The 25,515-nt window shown below is 35.0% G+C and overlaps 1 protein-coding gene and 1 long non-coding RNA gene across 6 annotated transcripts in view; one reads left to right on the top strand and one right to left on the bottom strand.

The window, feature by feature from the left end:
* The window catches only part of LOC106033679 (uncharacterized), a 103,545-nt gene that overhangs the window by 8,505 nt on the left and 69,525 nt on the right, over nucleotides 1–25,515 (bottom strand). For all 5 annotated transcript variants that reach the window (XR_010834287.1, XR_010834285.1, XR_001205476.3 and 2 more), the window contains 3 exons: nucleotides 20,767–20,865; nucleotides 7,663–7,791; nucleotides 2,002–2,143 (listed from right to left, as the gene is read on the bottom strand). This is a non-coding gene — a long non-coding RNA (uncharacterized lncRNA). The remainder of the gene's footprint in view (nucleotides 1–2,001; nucleotides 2,144–7,662; nucleotides 7,792–20,766; nucleotides 20,866–25,515) is intronic.
* The window catches only part of UNC13C (unc-13 homolog C), a 161,110-nt gene that overhangs the window by 99,045 nt on the left and 36,550 nt on the right, over nucleotides 1–25,515 (top strand). Inside the window, exons 18-23 of the mRNA XM_013177313.3 lie at nucleotides 7,527–7,612; nucleotides 19,729–19,855; nucleotides 20,793–20,889; nucleotides 21,319–21,462; nucleotides 22,454–22,531; nucleotides 22,907–22,984. Of these exons, the coding sequence (XP_013032767.3) occupies nucleotides 7,527–7,612; nucleotides 19,729–19,855; nucleotides 20,793–20,889; nucleotides 21,319–21,462; nucleotides 22,454–22,531; nucleotides 22,907–22,984 (610 nt within the window). The remainder of the gene's footprint in view (nucleotides 1–7,526; nucleotides 7,613–19,728; nucleotides 19,856–20,792; nucleotides 20,890–21,318; nucleotides 21,463–22,453; nucleotides 22,532–22,906; nucleotides 22,985–25,515) is intronic.

Here is a 25,515-nt window from a genome sequence, read left to right as displayed (position 1 = left end):
TAGATTTGTTTTAAAATACAGAATATAAAATCAACAGTTAAATAAGGATTTAGTGCTCTTGTAAATGGAAAGAAATATTTTGTTTCAGGAACTCTTAAGACACATGGTATGTGAACCATCCCAAAAAGTCAAGTAGCAAAGTATTACGCAAGAGAACTAAATGGATAGACAGAAAGCAAAGTTCAGTGAAACAGTGTGATGGTATTAATATTATCATAGGATTGTGGCACACCAACTGTACAAACCATGCTGAGACTCCTTTTAGGCATTATAATAGAGTATTAGGAATGTATTTATGTATTTGTGGGGAAAAAAATAAAAAATAAAAAGCTTCACAAAAGGATACTCTCCAAATTTATGGCTACCTGGAGAGAAAGTCTAAGTAGGTAGGCTGATTTGAAAATTTTTAAAATGGAGAATGGTATCTTGGATTTACCACAGATGGAAGTTGATTTCTCAGAACTGAGATGTAATATGTGAGGAAGGACCAATCAATAACTAAGACAAGTTGAATAACTTATTGTTATACTAGTAGCGAAGAGCAAGCTAATTGATTGGTGCAAGAAAAGGAGATAGAGTGCTGGGTTTTAAAAATGAAATATACAGAAAGAGAGCAAAGACACATGTGTCACATATTAAGGCTGAAACAGATAAGAGAGAGATCCAGAGAAACAGATGTTGTGCTAATTGAAATGTGACATGATGAAGACCTGGAGAAAAGTTTCAGCTATCTTAGCTCCTTGGAGATATTTTGCAGAGTCTACAAAATCTCAGCGTAGTCTGGCTGATTTAGAGAACAATTGGAATTGAAGCTTAAACAATTAATAGAGGCATCTGCAGTGGCAGGGGAAATTTAATAGAATGGTCTGAAGAGGAGTGAGAACAATTCTGTTTCTTTCAGCCAATATTTGATAAATACTGAAAGGTACTCTGTACATGGAGATGTGCTTGTCTGTAAGTAAAAGGTAGCACATTGTCTATGGACCACAGGGGTTAGACTTAGTCCCCAAAGAAACTTCCTGGTGATAACCAGATAGTGGAAAATATTTGCCTTCTGATTCCTGTCATTCTTTTAAATAAATGAAGAATTGTTTCAGTCCTGGCCAATAAGCATCTCTTTGTTCAACTATTTCCTGCGCTGGCCTTATTAAAGAACTTCTTCCTACCCCGAAGAAGAAACAAAGTTTTTTTTCTGTTTACTACATTTATACAGTTTAGTGTGAAGTTCCTCTATTAACTAAAGCTCAATTTTTGTGTCAGACTATCTGTACAAAAAATATACTTCTTATAAAACATCTACCTGAACAAATATATATATGAATTTCATTCCAGTATCTTCACTGAAAAGTACATAGAAGCAATTGTTCGGGGGACAACTGATCTTAAAAATTGTTCTAGGTGTATTCTAAGGAAAACATGATGGAGAGAGGGATGGGATAAAGAACAGAGTTCCTCTGAGAGGATTAGGACACATGCTGCAGGACAGCAGAAATTGCTAGTAAAATAAAATTTCTTTTCAATTAAAAAGAACATCAACAATAAAAAATAATCTGCTTGAAATATCTTTGTGCATTTGGAAATCAAGTTCTAAACTCTGTGCCTCTGCACATTTTTAGTAAAAAGAGTTCAATTTAGTTGTATAGCATGTATGTTGTATAAAACATATAGAGGGAAGAAATTCATAAGTGGATACCTTCTATATGCAATTTAGCATTTTTGGAAATGCATGGAGATAATTATATATCAGCAGCTGAATGGCTATTTTATTTGCCATGAAAACCTAACATACTGCTTATTAAGAAGTTTCACCACTTTTTATTGTATGCTTGATTTATGAGTTGAGAATTGGAGACTGTCATGCAAGTTAGGAAGGTGATTTTGAGAGCAATGTTATGGATAAACTGAGATTTTATAGCATTGTTCCAAGAATGACAGAGAAATTGAGAAAATTATGGCCCATGAGACAGAAATTATTGTAGCAAGAGAAACAAAATTACTTACAGAGCACACTCCTGGTTGTCCTCTTGCTTCCCTGAGAAATGTAAAAATGTGTGGCTTTTACAAAGGCTAGAAAACCTAATGTGTAGAGTTTTGCATGTGAAATTTCTCTGAAATTTTGCTGCTTGGAGACCAAATTTTGGAACTGTTTGGAAAAAAAAAAAAGTTGTCTTTTTATATAATCAGTGATAAGATAAATAATATACAAATAATATAACATTACTTATTTACACAGGGGCTCTAGAATTTGACCTTTGATTATCATTTCCCTTTAATAAGTAAATGCTGCTGTTACTGTTTATCTTCAACATATGGAAATTTTCTTATGATTCTTTTTTGTGTTAAGCCTTGTTATCTTCTCACAGATTTGCAACACCACAACAGTTAACTATGATAGTTGTATAATGCCCATCAGATTGTTTTAAGTGTGGAAGTTTTGGAAAGGAAGTTTAGAGACGACTTGAAATCAAGTACTCATAGAGCCCATAAACACTAAATTAAAGTACACAAATGGTGGAAACACGTATCTTACTAAATGCTTAGACATAGAGGACAGAGAGAAGACTGACTCCACAGCAGCAGCAACAAAAACACAAAAACCTTGTGTGCATTCACATACAGGAAAGAAAAACAAATATTCTGGTATATGTAGTTTTTTGGTCACAAGCTTAACAATGCACAAAAGGATAGCATGCATGCACCAGTACAGTTGTGCTTCATTACCATGGTGATGAGGGATTAATCAAATGTAGAATAATGAGTTTAATAATGACTATTAGGCAGATACTCAGAAGACAAGGGACTGGAATGTTAGCTCCATTCTATGATGTTCTACAGTTTCCAGAGTTACAGCTCCTCTACTTTTGAGAGCAGGTCATGGCTACCATTACCCTTTTAGAGCAGATGATGTGAAAAACAGTGTTTGTATAAACTAGTCATTATATGAATGCTGTTTACTGTCCTTCCTGCAATTTGATGAAGGAATTCTAGGATGCATACTTCTTTCTTGACAAATGTGGCTCTCATACATTCTTTCAAATATATCTCCTCCCTCCATGAGTAGGATAAAAGATTTTGCAAAATACAATGAAGTGCATAAATCTTTTCTTCAGTTTCCTTCAAAGAGATTGATCTGATTTTCCTTCAAAGAGTTTGACTTGGGATTTACTCCAGTACTTGAATTTCTGGAGTACAGTTTAGATAGAGCTTAGGTAAAATAGGATTAACTTCAGTCTTTTTGCCCAGACCTTCATCGGAAATCCAGGAACATGAAATGTTATTTTCATTAGAGTAAGAAAAATGTGGTATGAGTCAGTATTTATTTACTTAGAGATGGCACCTCGGCCTTCAATTTTCAAAAATCAGCCCTAGACTATCCAACTTAGCTCTAACTAACTTTTTGACCGGTAGCTTATGCAATCCAGCTGTTTATACAGTAGGAGGAGACTTGATCCCTTTCTGCTGAGCTTGTCTGAGTGCTTGGCATACCCTTTGCTTTTATTTGGATTAGTTTTTGATTCCAAACTGGCAGCTTTATCATCCATTAACATCTTGTGCACAGCAATAAGTCATGCTAAGAAATCATTGAGCTCTCTTACTTGTTTGGAATTGAATAATAATTTCATTCCTTTAATGAAGGGTGGTTTCTCACTGAGCTCTTTCGTCTTTAAATGAAGATCCTCCTGTATCAAACCTTAATAAGAAAGGGAGAACTGGCCCTGAGTGTACCTCTAGTTGTTGCATATTTGGTCAGAGAAACAGAGAACTTCTACATTAATCTAACCACCAGGGTCTACAAAGAATTTGACTGTGAATATATTTTTAAATATGACATATTATATAAATGTGACATATTTTAAAAATATGGTTAATTGAAAAGAATCTTCTTGGGGTGCCATTTAGTCTTTATATCTTAATGCTTTGACTAATTTTTCCTTTCAATTCTGAGTGTGGTTTTGTACGTGTTGGAATTTGCCTTCTACTGTGGCCCCAAATGTGCCAAACCAGCGGAGACTGCTGCAAACTCTGACATATGACTTTTCTAATCAGTGTCTGAGTATTCTATATGCAGGTCACTTTCAGGGGAAAAAAAAAAAACCACACACACACAAAAAAAACGCATAATTAGTAATAACAGAATACCTAATAACAGATCTATATAGCTTATCCTATCATTACTCTTAGCCTGAAAGATATATAACATTAAAACACTACTGTTGTTTCTGACATTTGGAACCCAAGTCCGGATGTACCAGAATTATCTATAGAACAAATTGAAAGTTGCACACTAGAGTTGTCAAGTACTCGTTTTAGCATTATAACATGATGTCAGGAAGGAATGTAATACAATATGGAATTTATAAGAAGCTGTTTTTGTTTTTGCAATGTTACTTTTAGGATCCTCCAAGCAGCTTTAATTGTGGTTGCAAATGTCAAGCCTGTGTTCTTCTGCTGCTGTACCCATGGATGTGTAGATGTTAGAAACTGGACATTAAAAGGATTTTAAAATTTTACATGCACTTAACATTCTGAGAAACAATTATGCCTGTGAGAGCAACAGGCATAATACAATCTCAGTCATGTTCTCCTTGGCGGTTTGCGTTACTGGTTGTTGCATAAATTCTTGATGTGAGCATTTTTCATACTGCTGGTAATTCAACCAGTTTAGTAGGATTCAATTCAATCAGTTTAGTAGGACAGTGGAATATGGCTGATGATGCTAAGAACATCTCTCTGACCAAGTGAAAGCTAGGAACAAGAAAATGGTAAGCTTTTGGGGCATCGTGTACTTAGGGATAGATATCAAATGAATGCTAACAGGTTACCTGAATTTTCTATTCTTACTTATTTTTCATTTTCTCTCAATATTCGTGTAATTGTATGTGTATATACTTAAATGTATGTATGTGTATTAAAGCAAACTAGAACCACATCTTCATGGGGAAGAGGGCTCAGAAGGAAGATCCAAAAGCTACAGTTCTGTTGCTGACTGACAATCACCTGTCACAGGATCTTGAGGGAGTCACTTTTACCTTGTATTCTTCCCCATTCTATTTCTTGTCTTTTTCAAATATGAGCTCTGAAGTCAGCGATTTTTTCTCATTACATATTTTAAAATTCCTGTGTATAAATTTCTTAAATCTATTAGAAGCTTCTACATGCTACTGTAATGCAAATAATAAATTATTTTTACATGAGTAACCAAATTGAAGTAAATATGACTATTCATGCATAAAGCTATCTCTGAGGATAAATTGTGGCAGGAGCGGTGCATACCAATGCCATACCAATCATAACTGCCCACAGGAAAAAAGGCTAGCACTTATATATAGTACTTACATACACAGCCTTGGTTAGTATTTCACAGTGTCAAGCTTTGTATGTGCCCTTCTAAAGTGGGCACATATAGAATTCACAAATGCGGTATGTAACAATGGGGAAGGTTGTTTAAAATGTAGAGTAAAAGTCAAGATTTAAAACATGTATATTCGTTTAAAATGTGACATAGACATGAAACAGTTTTTAACTATTCCATAACCTAAAGTAATATAGACCTTATTTAAGGTTATGGAACTTCATTGGCATGTCCAGTTGATGATTATGCCGTATGTATATCTTTCTCGAGGATACAGAAGTTGGTATCTCTTACCATCAAGTTTAGGTACCTAACTGAAGTCAAGTGGGGTGAATTGAGGATAATGTACAGAACTCATTTAACATAACAGAAGGATAATTGCAGTTTGTGTGTGTATGTGTTTTTATAAGTTAAAATATAAACACAGATATATAAAACTAATCAAATAAGTGCATGTTTATCAGACCCAGACTTCCAGTATGGCCAGCTTTGCTTTATGGACAAAAGACATTCTCAATATTAAAACAACTTTTAAATCTTTCCTCAGAGACACATTGTCAAAATTCAAGTCTGGTGCTCAGAAAGCACTCAGACTGGACTGCAGGTAAAGAAATTAAAGACAGTTACAGTTAATACATTTGAGCTTTTGAATAAAAGTAACTTTATGTTTAAAAGAATTAATATCAATTTCTGTAATTGAGCAGCCATTAGCATAAAAGAAGGCATACCAGTGATTTATGCTAACAATTGCTTCATTGTAAAGTGACAGGTAATGAACTGTGTAAGCACTTTGTTGATAAGATCATGGTCAAGTATGTCCCACTTAAAAAATACACATACTTCAATATTATTTATTCTCAGGGTAGTATGTAGCCTGGTAGAGCTGATATAATTATCTGAATTTGAGCAACACTCATGTAATGCTATTTACCACTGAAAAGAATACATCACTTAGATCATATTGCTAGTGTCATATAGTTGTCCATCATTCTCATTCCTTCTTTGGCAATGAGAAATTTAAAACTTAATTTTTTATATGAATTATTACAGAATATTTTCTGAATTTCGTTAGTGCTTTAATAAAAGGTGAAAATACTTTTCTCTGCTAGTGTAAAGTGGTGTAATAAACATAAGACAAAAGCCCTAGCTCTGTATGTTTTCTCATGAATTTGGTCTTTGATGATTTTATGTATTTATGGTGAATTGCGCTTGTATTCATATGGTTCTATCTGCACCACTGTAGTATTAAAAACTTCTTTATTACTCTGAGGATCTGTGCAGTACTTTCTGTTCTTTAGTTGTGTGGCCTGCTTTGGTCTGCTTCTGTGCTCTGAAAACCATTCATGTTATTATCAATCCCACAACTGCTGTAAGGACAGACTTAAAAAAAAAAAAAAAAAGCTCTCCTTTCAAATATGATGTAAAAAATACAGCGTCTCACTAAAATGTAAGCTTTTGATAGCAGCTAGCAGTGAAAATAGTAACTGAAAGATTAAAGCTTTTTGTTTACATGGAGTAAGAAACAACTAGCATCTATGAAATGTGGACAAATACTTAGTAGCAGCAAAAAATATCTCAAAAGGACTCTTTTTCAAAGACAAATGAAGCATAAGACCAAAACTAAAAGTTTTAATTAGAAGTATGTATTTTTCCGCATTTCATATTCTTTATTATTTTGTCCTTTCTTCAAAGTGAAACTCTCTAAACAGGGTCTTTAGTCTAAGCCAAGGTCCCTTAGTATAAGCCTAATAAGCTTAATATAGCTTCACAAACAACTTTACTATTTTCCAGTGTGATGCTAAAGGAATTAAGGCAAACCTGTATGTTCTAAACATTTGAGCCAATAGTTTCAGGTTCTTCATAAGCTACTTGATTTGCCTGAAGTTCAGGATTTATCTGCAAGATAGATAAATGTTCCTTGGTTTAAAGCACGTTATGTGATGAAATTGGTGCAACATTCATCTAATTCGTTAGGCCCCTGACATTAGACTAGAGGTAGTTTAAGTTTTTATTTGAAGTATGGATGGTGCAGAACAGAAAATACAGTGAGTGGATAATAGGGGAATTATTTTGTGGAAAATAATTTCTTTGTACAAATATTTGCTTTACTGCTGTGCAGCTGTAAGCATAATTTCTAGCAGCAGATGAACTAATGTAATGTGATTGATTGCAGGTTCCCTCAAGAGCTGAACATGGGGAAAATCAGTGCTGAAATCATGTGGACTCTGTTTGCCCAGGACATGAAATATGCTCTTGAAGGTAATTATAAAAAAAATATTAATTGCACTAGAGAGTTCACCCATACTGACCTCCATTGCAAATCACACCTGGAATCACATTTCTGCAGGTGGTAGGACTTCTCTGATATACTTGTTTAAGATGATTCATAGGTTAGTAAAAAAGCGTTGTAAAGGAAGACTGTGACTACATGAAGTTATCTGTGAAGCAAGGAAACAAAAGAATTGTAAATTGAAATGTTAATTCTTATTACCTAAATCTGACATAAACATCAATGTCCAAAAATCACAAATATGCTTGCTAGAGAGGCAATTATGCCTATTACAGGCATTCCAGATTTTTTTACTAGCTGAAAATTGCTAGTTTGCCCATAGGAAACATTTACAGAATGAAGTTATGGAGTAAATACATACAGATAATGAAACCTCCTTTGTGTTCTAAAGACAGGTCTATTTCCAACAAAATCAAATGCAGTTTCCTTTTGTTCTATAGAGTAGTACTATGGTTAACCAAGGGCAAAATATATTTTTCTCTACAACAGGTAATCTCCTACTAATGGTTTCAGACCCATTCATTAAATTGTGATGACTGCAGAAAACCAAGTAAAAATACCTACACCAAAAAATGCTGAAAATTAAGAATTAAGGGAATAGGCTTAATAAATGATAAAAAATTTGCCAGCCCATGCACATACAATCACACTAATTTTAGATCATTATTAAAACCATCCCTTGAACAGAAATTTGTCAAATCCTAACAAATATATTTCTGTGAAGAAGAAAATATGGTCTTATCTGAACTTCACAAATATTATTTATCTGTTAAACAGAGTTCAGATTTAAATGTGGGAGAAATGCAAAAGAGGATTTTAGCTTCCATCTGATGTCAAGAGTATAGCTAAAATGAACTAAATGGATCAAACCTGAATTTGATTGGAAAATTAGGTTTTTGCTGTCTAAGCTATGTAATGAAATGTATTCCACTGGTCTTGTGTGTGTGCAACCTTTACAGAGTTTCTCTAAAGAAAAAAAGGAAAATGACTATCTCAGAAACCAATTGTAAAGAATTCAATGAACTTTTTACTGACAAACTCATGGTCAAACTTATTGTGATGGGAAAGGAATTATAATGTAGAATACTGTTTTTACAAAGCAAATTTCTCTCATCCTTCATATAAAAAAAAAAAGAAAAAAGCTAGTCAGAAGAATAAAGGACTTTAAGGGCTATCCATTTTTTTCCTTGCACTACTGCAGAAATAGCTAATTAGAATAAGCCAGATATTGTGATTTTTAGGAAAGAAAAACTCATGTTGCCTTCAGTCAAGCCTAACTAACTAACTGCAGAACATGTCTGCTAGGGATGAAAATAAGTGCATGTTGGATTTAAACTACAGTGCAACTCAACAGGCAGAAAGGATAAAAAAAAAACGTATTCAAAGATTATTTTCTGTATTATTCACTCCACGATGTCTAATGTGTTAATATGGTACTTTGATGATACTGCAGATTTTTGTCATGATAAAGAGAGAAAAGACAAGTGACTAAAGCACCTGTTAATGGGAGAATTGATTTGTTCATCTACTGTTGTGTTACTTTCATTTGATAGTTTTATTTGAATTTTGGAATTTTCACACTAAGCGCAACAGAAGAACTTAAAGACAGAAAGAAAGGAAGAAGGAAATTACAGGAGCAGTGATTATAATATGTATAATGACAGAAGAAGACATAAGAAACCAAATCTAAGGCATGGGTAGAAGAAGAGATTTGCAAACTAGTATTAGAAGGCAATGTTCTATAGTCATGTCAGAGGATCAGAAGAACTAGTTTGAGAAAGATAAGGTTAGGCAGAAGATCACTGATCTCTTTGAGAGTGATCAGCGAAAGCTGATCAGAGCTGAGAAATATGAAGACCAACTGAAAGCCACTACTTTGGGTTAGGACATATTCCTGGAAACATCAGTGATAACAGCTTGCTATCTAGACAAGCTGTAAATCAGAAGGAGGTATCAACAGATGAGTGTACAGTAACTGAATGTTCTGATCATACTTACAGGTAACTAGCATAAAGACTAATAAGAATTTCTAACTGCCATTATATTGTCAGGCTTCCATAACTTTGAGTGCATAGTTATACTCTGCGCGCAGTCAGACCTGAGCACCCCTGTGCTTATCAATGTTCTGTACTGCAAGAAGGCAATTCACTGAAGACCACTCCAACTGCTAAGTGGAGTGTATTTGATCATATACCTGAATTTCAGATCAAGCAATGTTTTGTATTCTGGTTGTGAAGATAGAACAAGAAGATCTTAAGGCAGAATTAATCATACAAAATTGGAAGGTTGGGCTGGATAAGGACTTGAAAACAAATATTAATGTAATAACTGATTATTTAGAAAGAGGTTGAGAGGATTCATTAGAAGGCACTTGACTATTTAAGTCTATTCCAAATGAGACCCTGTGTATGGCCTTGACTCTTGCTGTTGATACTGTCTTTCTGAGAGGAGCAAATGCCATTTTTCTCAATAAAAATCCCAGGTTACTCTCAGAATCAACAGTGAAACAGTTCCTGTGGATAAAGAATAAGTAAAGGAAATTGAAATTTATTATAAATTCTGATAAATGTACATACTTTCACTTTCTGTGGTTTCATTCCTAAACAGGAATCTTGATAAATGTAGTCACAAAATATATATCAGCATTCTGCTCCTCTCTCCAGCTTTACTGTTCTTTAAATCATTAATTCTTTCCCTGAATCTTCTGCAAACTGAGTTTGATTCTGCAATGGATAATGACAATAAGATCTTTCTCTTTCAATTCTGCAAAATTAGGAGAAGCAAGCCCTTAAATATGGTCACACTCGATCCTCATGTTTTTAATGGAGTTCGTCATTAAAATGCATCGCATTTTGCTATGCCAAGTCTAGCCTTCTAAGTTATTAACGCAGACTACCATCTGTTCATATGTAGAGTTCAGGGCTGTTATCACAACCTCTACCTGATCCAATTTAGTATTAATCTTCTCAAGCATCATTTTGGTGTTATAAAATTGATCCCTTTCTGCATCCAATCAAGAGACAATGAAAAAGTCCATCATTTGAAAAAGTATCACTGATGTGATTAAAACAAACAAAAAAATAGTTTATCTAAGATCCTGCTTCTGTTTCTTGTGTGGTTTTTTTTTCGTTGTTGTTGGTTGGTTGGTTTTTTTCTCCCACTTTATTAATTCCTACCCACTGCTCAAATCAACATAAATTCAGGGAATGAATACATCATAACTCCATCCTCTAACAGAAGATGAATACTGGAACAACTAGTTTGCACTGTTATTTTCCCTTTTTCCTGAGAGCAGCGAGAATGGCTGTCCAGGCTATGTCCTCTGACCAGCTGAATGCCTCATCATCTACTCAGGGGATGTAAGGAGCTGCAGCTACTGCTGTGAAGAACTGCTGCTCTTCAGTAGTGCTGTTTGACCCCTTTGTAATAGGAGCCAATAGGTCCTAGGAATCAAGAAGCAGCAGTCATTACACCCTTCCATCTTGTCTTCCCCCTTGATTCTTCCCCAGAAACAGTCCAGACCTCTGTGATGGGCATGGAAGGATGCTAGGAGACTGCTGCTGTGAGATGTAGAAGACAGAGGGAACAGCAGCTTCCACAGCAGTGGCCTTTTGCTCGATCACAGTGGCTGCACATCTGTATGAATACTATGGTAGCATATTTGCATGTGACAGGGAGATGGTTGCTGTCAGGGCAAACAGCTCACTTAATGGGTGAGGAGAAAAAGGGGCATCCCAAAGCACAGATCCAGTCTCCACAGCTGCTGAGATCAGGGCTACACTGTGCCAGGTTGACATGCCTTGCAAACAATAGACTGCACTAAAATCTGGCACTGAATTATTCATTTCATTCTAGATTTTCTTTTGTTTCAGATTAATAACTATGTTTTGCCTTTGGATAATACTAGAAGTTCTGTGAAAACTTCAACAAATTTATTCTACACTAGTTTTAATTTTCTTTCTGATCTAAGGAGCTTAGGATTATTTTCCTGTATAGATTCTGCATGGAAAAGGTATCACACATTTTTCTTTGAGAACTGACTTAGACTCATAGAATCATTTAGGTTGGAAAAGACCTCTAAGATGATCTAGTCCAACCTTTAACCTAGCGCTGCCAAGTCCACCATTAAACCATGTCACTAAGCTCTACATCTACATGTATTTTGAAGACCTCCAAGGGCAAAGACTCAACTACTTCCCTGGGCAGACTGTTCCAATGCTTCACAACCCTTTCAGTGAAGAATTTTTGCCTAATATCCAAGCTAAGCCTCCCCTGGCGCAACTTAAGGCCATCTCCTTTTGTCTTATCACTTGGTGCCTAGGAGAAGAGACTGATTCCCACCTTGATATAGACTCCTTTAAGGTAGGTTTGGCCCTTTTTTTTTCCCTCTCTGCAGCTTATTCATGAGGTAGCAGTGATATGCAAAATTGATTATACATTGTTTTTTGGCGTTCAGTTTATACAAGCATACCTGAGTTCATAGGATGTTTACATTTCTGTACTGTCTGGTCCTTAAAGTATTCTGTATTTATAGTACAAGCTAATGTGAACAGAGAGAATTCTAACAGCAGTGCAAATAATTTGTTACTGATTTCATATGGTAAGAAATCTTTTCTTTTCCAGGCATGAGGATGGAAAGGTTAAAAGATGATGAGAGAGTAATGAGATGAAATTAGACATACAATTTTAGAAGTATCTTTTTTATTCTATGTCCTCAGAAGTGTTTTTCATACTTTTTCTCTGATTTTTGAATACGTTAGATCAAATGTCCAAAGTTATCCAGTTTGATAGAAATAGTACATTCTAATTGTTGTTATTATGATAATCTAATTCTGGTAATGGCCAGAAGTCAAGATCAGGATGAGGCCAGAAATGAATTAGCTGTTGTGTAGATACAGTAAGAGACAGCCTCAGTCCTGCAGAAGGAATATTCTGAAGTGTCACGCCATATAAAAATAGAAGAAACTGAAAGTCTTTACACCATTTTAGGCACTTAATATAATTTGCTTTTTTAGTTTGTTGTTGTCCAAAATGGTCACACCATTCGGTGACAAATTTCAAGTCCGTTTTCACTCCAACTTAGCAATTTACAAAGTTTCTATTAAGGTAGAATGCAGACTTGGCTTAGAGGAAGATTACAGAGCAGATTTGGGGTGGGGAGGCACAGGTTATGGAAGAGAAAGAAAGGCAGCATCCATCAGAATGCAGGATTTCATGAGGGTATCAAACTATGAAACCTTTTGATTTGTGAGTCCCATTCTGTATTCACACACTTTAACAAACGGGATTTATCCTTGTTTTTCCAGAGACCTGAGGAGAGGAGAGTCAAATGTAACCTCACGGGGAATTGAGAAAGAAAGGGAAAAGGACAACCTGGTTACAACTGGGTTTAATAATAAACTTTCCACTGGCAGATAATAAAATTGAATATGATATGACTGGAAGAAGAAGAGAGTTAGAAATGCTATTTGGTCATTCTTTATTTCTCATTTTAGGTGTATTCATTGTGCCAGATGTTGCTGGAGAAAATGCAGTGGATGTCTGACGTCATTATTTAGTCTTAAAGTTGACACTCAGTAATAGCAGTGTATATTGCCCCATATATTTGATAATGAAAGCTCTGGCCTCATTTAATCTTCTTTTATCCACTGAAAATTAATCTTACTGTGAACATTGTTATTAGCTCTTACCCAGGCAGTCACTGATTGTAAATCATTTCTGTAACAACTTTTCCTGAAGGCTGCCTACTTCAGAGCAAGACAATTTTGCTAGTCACCATTTTCTAGTACTACCACAGTACATTGACAATTAAACAGTATATGATAATTTAAATGAAACCTACAGTGATTAATAACTATGGGTAATTAATTTATACATCACATGTCTCTGTCTTTTCTGTAAACTAGTAAGTTGAGTATGCAAATAAGGGAGATGTGTTCTGTTCAGCTGAAAGGGCTGTATATAAAGACCTAGACATACTGGAGAGAGTCCATTGGAGGGCTACCAAAACGATCAAGGGACCGGAGCACCTCTCCTATGATGAGATGCTGAGAGAGCTGGGACTGTTCAGCCTGGAGAAGAGAAGGCTCAGGGGGTGATCTTATCGATGTGCATAAATACCTGAAAGGAGGGTGCAAAGATGAGAGAGCCACGTTATCTTCAGTCATGCCCAGTGCCAGGACAAGAGGCAATGGGCACAAACTGGAACATGGGAAGTTCCATCTGAACATCAGGAAGCTCTTCTGTACTGTGTGGGTGATGGAGCACAAGCACAGGTTGCTCAGAGAGACTGTGGAGTCTCCCTCCTTGGAAATTTTCAAAAGGCTGCTGGACATGGTCCTGGGCAACCTGCTCTAGGTGTCCCTGCTTCAGCAGGGATATGGACCAGATGACCTGCAGAGGTCCCTTCCAACCTAAACTATTCTGTGATATCATCTGTAGGAGCAGAAAGACATCTCCATCTTATACCAAAGGGCAGCCAAGATTTCCTCTATATTTTATTAGCCTGGAACTATATTATGCCTCATATTTCTTCTTGTGATTTATTATTGTTCTACATCTTTAAGATGATGCAACCTCACTGCAGCTCATATTTTTACAAAAACTAGACTTACACCTTTTTTTCCAGAGTAATTATATTGCTGGGGGGCAGAAGTAATCAAGCAAAAATTGTGATTTTGTCCCCCAGAAAGTCACTTGAGGGACCTGTGTTTTTAGTGCACTTCAACATGTGTTGGGGAAAAGGTTCATCCTTCTCATTCCTCCAGGACATTCCCCTAATACAGGGATTTAGTCCAGCAGCTAGGGCTTGAATTTCCCTTTCCTTTTTCTTGAGAGCTTTTCCCCCTTTTTCTGTCAGAGTGGAGCTGCATAATGCTCACAAAGTAGGAGTGGGATCCAGTTGTATCTTTTCATGAATTCTGTGAGTTAATCACCTTGTGAACCAACTTGTATTTTGTACTTCTTCCTTTCTAGAAGCATTGACCAATGTCACCTTTCTTATTTTTCTTTATCAACTGGAATAAAACCTTAGAGAAAAAGAAACTTGAATATAACAAGCAACCTTCACGATATTTTTAATCTTGCTTAATCCTAAACTTCAAATTAAGCCACTTCATACAAGCTTTCCTACAGATTCATAGAATATTCTGAGTTGGAAGGGACCCACAATGATCATTGAATCCAAACCCTGGCTCCACACAGGACCACACAAAAATCAGACCATATGTCTGCAAAAAACTGTTATTCTCCCAGCCCCAGTTTTATTAAGTTGAAGACTCAGGTTTTTACTTTCAGGACTTATCCATGTATAGAGATTCACTAGTGGGTTTGTTTTGTGTTGTTTTGTTTTTTAGTAGATGCACTGTTAAATTTCCCCCTATGGGCAAGTGCATTAAATCTAAACTAAACATTTGATACCCATCCCAGTACTCCTTGGGAGAATAGTATAAATCCATTAAAACTGCTTGTTTACACATTATCTTTTAATAAGCTTTAAGTGCAATTTCTGGGGTAGCAATTAGAGAATGTCTCTGTGTTTTTGCCTTTTCTTCTGCTATACAGGCTGATCCAGATAAAACACAGGTAATTACTAAAGCCTTGAATTTATCTTGCTGTCTGATTCTTCCTGTTCTGCAGTTTATTCTACTAATTGTTTACAAAATGCTACCACGCCTATTTGGAAGGGTGTTATGCTCAGTTTGCAATCTTCTGTCAAGCCAAAGAGCAGAGAATCAAGTCCAAATGTTTCCAGTATGAAGCATTTGAAACTTCCACTATATTCTTTAGAACCAGCGTTTTAATTATTGTCATAGATCTCCTATCAGATAGAATGGACAATTTCTTCTGATCCATTCATAGCTTGCATTTCCTTGGGCTTTCCATGATAAATCTATGTACAAAGGAAGAATTCCACTAACAGTAAGAAAGCACAGATTATTTCAGTCCTTGGATGCAAGTGGTTATTTCCTTTTGCAATCATAGTAGACACGTATACCCAAAGGCGGATTTTTTTCTCTGAGTGTTTGTTCTTTGAATATAATTGATCTGTTTAGCTTTCATGGTATATAAATTTAACTGATGTTAAATTGAAGAGCAGAATCTATACTGAGGTTGATTTTATTGAATTATTTTCAGTAATGGCATTTTTCTTTGTCTTAGTTGCGAACAGGACAGAGCAAGTTTATGCTTGATCAGTCTGTTCTGCATCTTTGAGTTGTCCTGTTGATGACATAACCATCCACTTCTTTCAGAACTATTTGGGAAGTATTTGATGCTGAAGAATTAATTAATTGATGAGACTAATAAGATAATTTTTCAATAAGGAGTAAAAAACAACTCAATAATATTCAATTAAAATCAAAGTTTACTTGTTAAAAGTAATTTGAAATCTTTAGGGTATCATAATGTTTAGTGTAACATAGTGAGAAAATGGAGCAAAGCACAGGGCTTTGAGCAAATGGACTCATTTTGAGAGCTCCTTCTTGAATATAAAAGGTGATGTCAATTCAGCTTTTAAAGCAGTCTTCATTAAGTCAAGGATTGATTAGCTCACTTCCACTACAGGCAAGACAAAAAACAAACAAACAAACAAACAAAAAACTGTAAATCCTTTTTTTCCTCACAGTTCACAATTAATTCTGCCTTCATTTCTTAGTTTCTGTTCACTGAGGAAATATGATTCTGTGGTTAAGAAATCTGTGCACATCCATGTTGCCTTTCACAATTTATATACATTCCCTTAGTAAATTTCATAGTTCCACATTTGTACATTGTGAATAACACAGTTTAATCATTGCATAAAGATGTTCAAGGTGGAATCCATTATGTCTGTGAAGTGTTCAAAGATATTTTGATGAAAATTTCTGAGCAAATGCAGAGATAAAATTGAGTATGTAGAAGTCTCTTGTGAAAGGACATTTTTTAAATGAGAATTAGAAGAGATTTTTTTTATTATTATCAATTGCAAATCAGTTCTAGGAATTGCAATTTAAAAAAAAAAAAAAAGAGGTAATGACAGAACAAGTTTTTCAGTCTTAGTTTTCAGTTTATTATATTTACCCTGACACAAAGAGCCCTTTCAGAAAGGTCAGTAGTATTTCACATTATCAAAACAAATGTAAATTACACATAATTATAAATTAGTTGCGTCCTGCTCTGTATTTCAGTTAATAACCAGTGACTTCCATTGCCTTTAGCAAAGTGTGAAAACACTGAGATGAAATGTCTAGTAGAATGTAATGTTTCCTTCTAAGCCAGTTATGAACTTTAAATTTGCTTTCTTCTTCATCCATGGCCTGATCCAATATGTTACATTCACTTATAGTCTTTCATTTCATTTCAATAGTACAGAGGTTAAGTCTATAGCTCTAGATCTTCAAACTGAAAATATATAGCCTGTGTTGTTTCACATTTGTATTAACTTGTGTGAGTTTTTTAGAAATTGTGGAAACATCCATGGGTCCTAATCTAAATTCAGAATGCCTACAGTGATGTTCCTATGCTTTCTAACCTACATTCACGGTTATTGTGAATGAACTCATCTAATATCATCCAGTTAAAATTGTCATGGGCTGACTCTTATGTGCACCTGTCTCACCTGTTCTTTTCTTTCTGTATGCTGAAGAAATAATATGCATAGATACCAAATGATTTTGTAGACCATGCAAAGTATTTTCTGATATTCTTATATGTTAATATTAGGATTTTAGTATGTATTTTTCACCTATATGTAGCCACATGTAATATCCTATAAGATTTTTGAAATATTCTTTCCACAGTATAATAGCCTAGAGAAGAAAAAAAAAATCACTCAATTTATCATGAATTACTTGTGTACCCATTTCTAATATAAGTTAGATCTAAACTTCCAAAAGAAAATATAAGTTGTACCCTCCTGGACAAATTTGCCCATCACTGGTAGTAGCTGATTACTAGAAATGAAATAAGCATTTGCATGGTTTGTGATACTACAGCTTTCTTAAGTTGCATAGTGTAAACTAATAACTCGTTCATGTAAAACTCGAAAGAAAAAATTCTATTCATTTCAGAATTTCCACTTTATTGGGAATGCAATAAGGGATTTTTCTTAATTTAAACAATAGATGTGTAAATAATTTGATAGCAGTAAGACAGTTGTTCTCAAAGACTGGTCTCACTTATAAGAACTACCTGTTATTGAGCAAATGTTTGGAAATCTAGCTATCTACATTAACAGATTGTGGAAAAATTCCTACCAGAACAGAAAAATAAGATTCTTCAAGTGTGTAGAAAGTAAGAACCATGAGAGTAGGCATAAATCTTTCTCTATGGTTCTGTTTAAAGCTAGAAACCAATAATTATGCTAGGGAGAATTTGTAGTACTCTCAAATGCAATGTTTAGACAGAAGCTGATTTACTGTTTTTTCTTTAGAGTAATGAAAAGTTAATAAAGGTGCAAATGGTAACACAATGCTAAAAAGGCAGTAAGAGCCCCCGGGAGTATTTCATAAGTTGATTCACACAAAACCTTAGTAATTCACTGTGTAATAACATGCTTCTAAAACTTTTTTTTTTTTTTTTTGGGGGGGGGGGGGGAAGGTACTGTGATATTAATGGAGCATTGATTTAGCATAATAAAAAACCTAAAAAGTTCCTGTTAATGTACCTGGTCAGATCTGAAAAACAGAGAATGTTTCATAGTGTATTTACACTGACAGACTACTGAGTCGTGTATTCAGGTGTGTGTATGACAGAGGATGGGATGCTTCCACTATTATTTTAAATTAGATTCACATCCAAATATGAACGAAAAATCTTTGTAATTTGTAATAAAATTTACGATGCAGGCAGAAGTGAGGACCAGAAAGATGGTTTGAAAGAGGTGAAATGTTTATGCATAATATTTACAAAATAATGTCACTCCTGCTGGGCATCTGTACTAGTTCACTTTTTAAGTGAGCAGGAATAAGAGATTTTTGGTTTAAGGAAGACTGTGAAAGTGACAAGACACTTCAAACAGATGCCATCTGTGGAGATTTTAGGAAGCTGTGTGCAGAAAGTAAAGGAAAGATTACTCTGCTCAAGATTTGTGAATCCACAGTTTCCTGCTGTGGGAAAAGGAAATGAAAAACTTGAGCAAGGATAAAGTGCCTGCTAGCTAATAAAATGAAAGAATGGATTTGGTGTTCAGGGTCTGAAGTGGATGGATAGAAAAGAACGTGGAGCACAGTGGAAAGGCTAAAATAAGGGTCATAATCCTGAAAGAAATATATACATTTGTTACAAACCAATTAAAATAGCCTTTAAAAATACAGGAAGTGGAAGTGGTTAGGGGAGAGGATTTAGAATTGAGCTTCAAGGTGTGAGTCCTTCCTTGACCTGGTATTCTTCTCTCAGGTTTCTTATGAAACAGGAAGTTAGTGAATAAAAAGTTCCAGATACAATTGCTCCAAAGTAACAGGTGGTTTCATTACTCCTGCAATCATCTTCGTATCCATTATGTTAAAAATAGGAAGCCATTGAAAAGGTGGAGAAGCCCATTTGATAATCTTCAAATCCATTTTATTAAGGCAGTTTTTCTACTTGTGCCATCTATAAATCACATGGCTGTAGAGCCGCAAATTTGTCTCCTCTTTCTCATTCTTAACTGAATGTGATAAATGGAGCCCATTTGCAAATGCAGGATTCACAGATAGGACTGACATGTACAGCTGTTACTGCATTTCGTTACTATACAGCTACAGTCTTCTTTTCTAACTTGACACCTAAAACAGCTTTTTATGGAATTTGTAACAACCAAAGAAGAATCTAAACAACAGAGTCAGTAAATCTGTGAGGTTTTCTCACTGCAGCAAAGAGAGTTGAAAGTCCTAACTTGTAGTTTGGTCTTTGTTTTCTGTTTTTTTATTTATTTGTTTGTTTGTTTTTTCCTAAGGGTACTCAGAAACTCCACAGCTGCTACTACCTCAAAAAAAAAATCAAACCAGTTGGGCTTTAAAATGCAAGTACTGCATTGTTACTGTATCAGTAGTGCATTGAGACACAAGAATGTTATTTACTGTCAAAATGTTATTAAATGCTTTTATTTCAACTCCTTCCATTGCAGAACATGAAAAGCAGCGGTTATGCAAGAGCACGGATTACATGAATTTGCACTTCAAAGTGAAATGGTTTTATAATGAGTATGTGCGAGAGCTCCATGCTTTCAAGGATGCAGTGCCTGAATACTCTCTGTAAGTAGTGTGTAGGGAAGTATCCCGTGAGTTTGGGCTTGGTGCATTTTATTTTCTTCAAAAAGTTTTGCTCAAGTTTGTGCAAGATATCAAAAGGTGTAGCACTAATAATTTTAAATATGCTTTTTTCACTTCATCCTCTTTAATTCTTCATTGTACAAAATTAATTTTTAAAACTGTTAATAGTTAAGTTTCCTGAGTGAGGAAATGAATTACTTACTTCCTGAGTAAGGAATGAAATGTGGGAACAGCAGCAATATTAGTTCTTGGCCCCTGCATTCATTTCATACACAAATCTGGATCAAGATACAAAGCTAATGGGATACACTACTGAAATTATTATCACTGCAATGGATTAATATTCATCTGCTGTTTTCATTTTCACCTTTCCTTCTGAAATTAATAAATTCAATCGTACACTTCTGTACAAGCAATATTTATTTACAATCTTTAATCTTCAGCAAGTTTTCCGGTTTGCCAAAATGATTGGGCAGCTGTCACTGCTTCAAAAAAATCTAGGTAAATTGAATAAGAATTGAACAGCTGACATTTTATTAAAGAAAAGCTTTCTCCAAGTTATTTCACATGCAAATAATAATAATAATAAAGGTAAAAAAGAAACAATACTGAAAAAAGAGACATTCTAAAATAAATATGAATATGATCCCCTGAAAACATGGGTTCATTTCTCCAATGGCAACTGCAAATTCTACATCATTGGGGTAGACCATTTAGAATAGTGTGGAGATGAAGCCTGAAAAACATTTTGGTAGCCACAGTGCCTTTGGTGACAAATTTTTTTCTAGGATGAAAGACTTTTTGACAACTAGAACAAATATGGAGGCACAAAGTGCCAAACTGCTGGGTGGGGTGGCACCTCTTCTCTCAGGATCTTTATGGAATGTACTTACTTTACAAGATTGTTTCTAATATTCAGGTGGTTTGAACCATTTGTCATTCAGTGGCTGGATGAAAATGAGGATGTCTCAATGGAGTATCTTCATGGAGCACTAGAAAGGGACAAAAAAGATGGGGTGAGTCCTTATTTTTTAAAGCAAAGAAAAAGAATGTACTAAGGCAACACAGTTATTTAGTACTGCAAAACCAGAAGTACACTTGATCCTGCAGAATGCTCATTAGGCCTCCTAAAATAAACAGTCAGTAACAATACTTAAAAGATAACCCTATGAACAAACTCCTGCTCTAATTCCATCTGCCTACATTCCTCATAGACTTCAGTCTATAACTTTACTAAACACTTATGTGATAATGATGTCATGAAAGAGAATTTTGCTTTTATTTCTAAGGGGACTGAAAGTAACATAAAGGTGAAAAGTCACAATTCTCAGTATTACCAGTAAGATTTTATTTATTTGTTACTTATTCTGATTCTAGGAGGAATTTCAAAAACAGTTATACAGTTCAAACAAGTATTAACTCACTTGAATGTCTTCTTTCTCTAGTTTCAGCAAACATCAGATCATGCCCTTTTTTCTTGTTCTGTGGTTGATGTCTTCACACAGCTCAATCAAAGCTTTGAGATTATCAGGAAACTGGAATGTCCTAATCCAGAAGCACTATCTCATTTAATGAGAAGATTTGCAAAGGTAGGTTAAAATCAGTGCATCTCATATAAGTTTCAGAGAGAGTGCCATTGTGTTAACACTGTACTTAAAAGCTAATTCCAGTGTTATTCAGAAGCAATCCCTTCTCTGACTGTGATCCCTAGAAAGACATACTGTCTGGTTTGTTCTTAAAACACTATTTTTGTCTATTTTCACAAAATCATTTACCAGTTTATAAAATTATATCCTGAGATTTCATATGTATGTATTGCTTATATAACCAGTTATTATTCTTGCTAAGCACTGATTACTATCCAACTAATGGAGCAGCTCAGAGAAATGTTACTATCTAATTAGTCAGTGCAAGGGAAGGTAAAATTCAAGGTATGGCAATAAAGCATTGTTGGTTGAAGCCCTGAGGTGGTAGTTCTTATTCACCTGCTGCTTGATAAACTCAACTTAGTTAGGCCAGCTTTCTGTTTGGATTGTAACACTTCCTCACAAGCTTCATATTTCCAATATAGCTGTGATATCTTTAAAATAGTTTGCATTGACTTTATTCCTGTGTTTCCATTGTAATATTTTTCCATTTGCAAAGTTCTTATTTACAAGGTTATTGCAAACTAAGCTCATATTGCTAAGCTTTGAAAAGTGCTCCCTTGGTCTTATTTTTCCATTATATTTTTAATCTATGCGTTGTCACCCTAGAGGATTTTTTGAGTTTGCTACCCTTCCATTACGTATGTAGCACACTGCAAAGGACTAGAGCCCTCAGTGCTTCTCAAAATCAGTATGACAACAATAGTCCCTCTGGTATTGAAGATTACATTCCATTAAGAACAAAACACCATCTGCCATGCAGGGATTTGAAAATGTGTTCACTGGATTGTTTAAATTAAATCTGAAGTTAAATAAAACATACAAAATATGTAAGCACCTGTAAAATCTGTAACTTTTACAAACCTTTTTGTGTTCATTTTTTATTTTTGTTTTGCGTGATGATATCATTTAAAACTTTCTTCTCCTCTCCTAGACTATCAACAAGGTGCTGCTTCAGTATGCTGCAATTATTTCAAATTACTTCAGCTCATATTGTGATAAAGAAAATGTGGTGAGTAAAAATCTGTGTGTTCTGATTCTGAATATACCTTCTCATCTTTTTTTCCAATTTTCCAAGGGAAAACACTGAGATCTGAAAACTGCCCAGCTGGTTGGGAGAAGGTATTCAGTCTCCTGCGGGGCAACATTGTCTTAAGGGCATAACGGACAGTCACTGGCTGTGTGGGTTTGCTGGCTGGGCAAAGAGGAGTGTGAAATAAGGAAGGAGAGGCAGCAGAGCTCAGGAAACACAGATTTGTCTCTAAGAACCTAACTACATGAATGTAGGGCTGCTGAAGAACTTGCCTTCAGCCTAGAGACTATGAATGCACATATTCATGCATAAAAGAAATATGCCTATTTCTCACATCTTGTGTTTTCTTTTTAGCCCTGTATCTTGATGAACAACATTCAACAGTTACGAGTCCAGCTCGAGAAAATGTTTGAGTCCATGGGAGGGAAGGAGGTGAGTTGTATTTTTTTCCTGGATCACTCAAAGTTCCTTAGAGATCATTAGCACCATGTTTTCAACCCAGTAACAGCCTTCACTTCTGCTTGCAAAGAAAATCAGAATTTCAAAAACAGTATATGCAGAACTATTTAATGCCCTGGCAATGCCAGAAAGACTTAGCATTATTTCACAGAAATATGCTAATGATCTGTAAAGTTCTATCAGCACTGAGTGTTTTGTGTTGTAGTCTGTACTGTCAGCTTTACTTTAACATTTGTATTGGACCATACTTTGCTTTTTTATGTATTGGTATGTTTTGCCTGTATCTGAAAATTTTGCAAAATATGTGCCTTGTGCTTTGTCTGTAATGTGTCATGTCTTTGTCTAATGCCTTTGACTTGCAATCCACTGAGCAGAAGAAAGAAGGAGAGAGATTCTCTTATGAGGTTTGTGATAGTAAGCATCTTTTATTATTCCTGAACATATTTTCTAAGGCTAATAACAGTCACATTTCCTACTAATCCCCATTGATGCATTTGTGTAATACCCTACAAACTAAAATAAAAAAGAGCTATGCTTGGGCTTTCAGTTGACACTCTAAATTGAAATGTTTTACTAGGCAGATAGTGTGAAGTCTTTCAGAATTTCTAAAAAGCTATGAAAATATTTTTAAGTGCACTTTTCAATATCTGAGGGCTTACTTCTATCCAAGATTAGGCACTATTTCAGCAAGAGCTGCTACTCAACAGTCCAGAAAATGCTTGGTTTTATTTCCTTTTATATATATTAAGACTTTAAAAGGGCCTGAAGTCCAGTCAACAGGAAAGGGGCATAAATATGTGTTTCAGTACTTGCCGATTCTAGTCTTCGCATGTTGAATGACCATGTGTATGAATGAGGATTACAGTTCTACACTTGTAAAAATTCATTTGGCTAATCAGAATAAACGCTAATATATTCTTTTTTGAATTATTACCATTTTGGTGATGAAATAGTATTGATTTTGAAAGCCTGGCTGTTGTTTTTTGTTTGTTTGCTTGTTTTGTTTTAGTTAAATAGCACAAAAAAACAAGGTAGCAAATGCTTGCTTGGCCAACTGCTAGTCTTCTACGTGAATACTTCAAACTTGTCATATGTATTTATTTAAACAAAATCATGCTTATTTGACTAATGTATCAGAAAACATTTTAAAATGCTCAAGATCTCAGTCTATTTTTGGAATTCACCTTCTGTAGGTGTGTACATGTGCTTGCAGATAACAGTCATAAATGTTTCTGACTATTTCTAACAATAACTATTATCTGTGTTTTTAACTGCCTGTTTTGAAAGCTAATTATGAAATTAAAATCTTTTCAAGACACAGAAACCTGCCTTCTTGTTAAAAAGCAATACTTATATCATGAATATACTATCCTTATTATCACTAGCTGGCTTGAAGAAAAGAAGTTACATATATATCAGCTTTTTCTTGAGACAAGTTTCATACTTTCATAAACCTTAGAACTAATGCATTAGAGAATTGGAAAACACACAGTTTTTGTATTAAAACATTTACAGCAGGGCTCTGCAGAGGTAAAATACTCCCCCATTTCCTGCTCACTGGACAGTAATGAATAGCAACTTCCAGATGAACCTCCCAAATAAAGGGATACCTTTTTTTTTTCTTTTTAGAAGACCCAGTGAGCAACAAAGACTAACTTATATTTTTAAAAAAGAGCATGGTGCTATGGTAACAGTAACACATTAATAAAAATAAATAGGCCTTTAACAGCTGCTCCAACAAACTCAAGGATGGGCAGAATTAATATGCAATATTTAAGAAAAACAGCTCTATTGAAAAGAAAAGTCCAAAATACTTATTTCCTCATCTTTATAAATTATAACAAATAAAAAAAGCACAAGTTTAATTTTCACAAAAAAAAAAAAAAAAATTTACAGCACTTTCAGTCTCCTCACTAATCTCTTATATACATCTTAGGGTGGAATTTCATTCCAAAACCTGATCAGCACCAGGCTTTGACCTGAATGGGGAAAGTGGCTGGGATGTTGCTGCTGGCAGTGTAGTGAACCACAAAACACTTTGCCCCTGCAACCTACATTCAAGGTTTTGTTTGTTTCTCATTAGGACAATTTCTTGCAGAGAAGTACATTCATGTTCTATTTTTTTTCATTCATATCCAAGTGCCCCTAAAGTATTTGTCCTCCAATTGGAATAGATAATTCCCTAGACATTCCAAGACCATAAATGCTAATGGCCAATTTGCCTTGTTAAACTAGTACTTAAAGCCAGAAATAAAGCCTGTAAGCAGCTTCCTTACAAGAGAAAATAGTTACATTTTTTGCTTGTGGAGGGCAAAAAAAGCCAGATAATTTTAACAGAATAAATTATATCTCAGTTAAAGCAAAACTAATTCTAAGAAAAATTAAATGTTGTTAATGTCCTCAGTGCCACATTATGAGCAGTATGTCTTTCAAATTATGCAGTCAAAATACCACAATCAAATGGCAGTCCCTATATTCAGATTAGGCCTATTATACATTGCAGG

This window comes from Anser cygnoides, chromosome 11 (genome assembly GCF_040182565.1).
Source record: "Anser cygnoides isolate HZ-2024a breed goose chromosome 11, Taihu_goose_T2T_genome, whole genome shotgun sequence".
Lineage (NCBI taxonomy): Eukaryota > Metazoa > Chordata > Aves > Anseriformes > Anatidae > Anser > Anser cygnoides.
The sequence above is the reverse complement of the archived record's forward strand: the minus strand, read 5'-3'. Positions and strand labels throughout refer to the sequence as shown.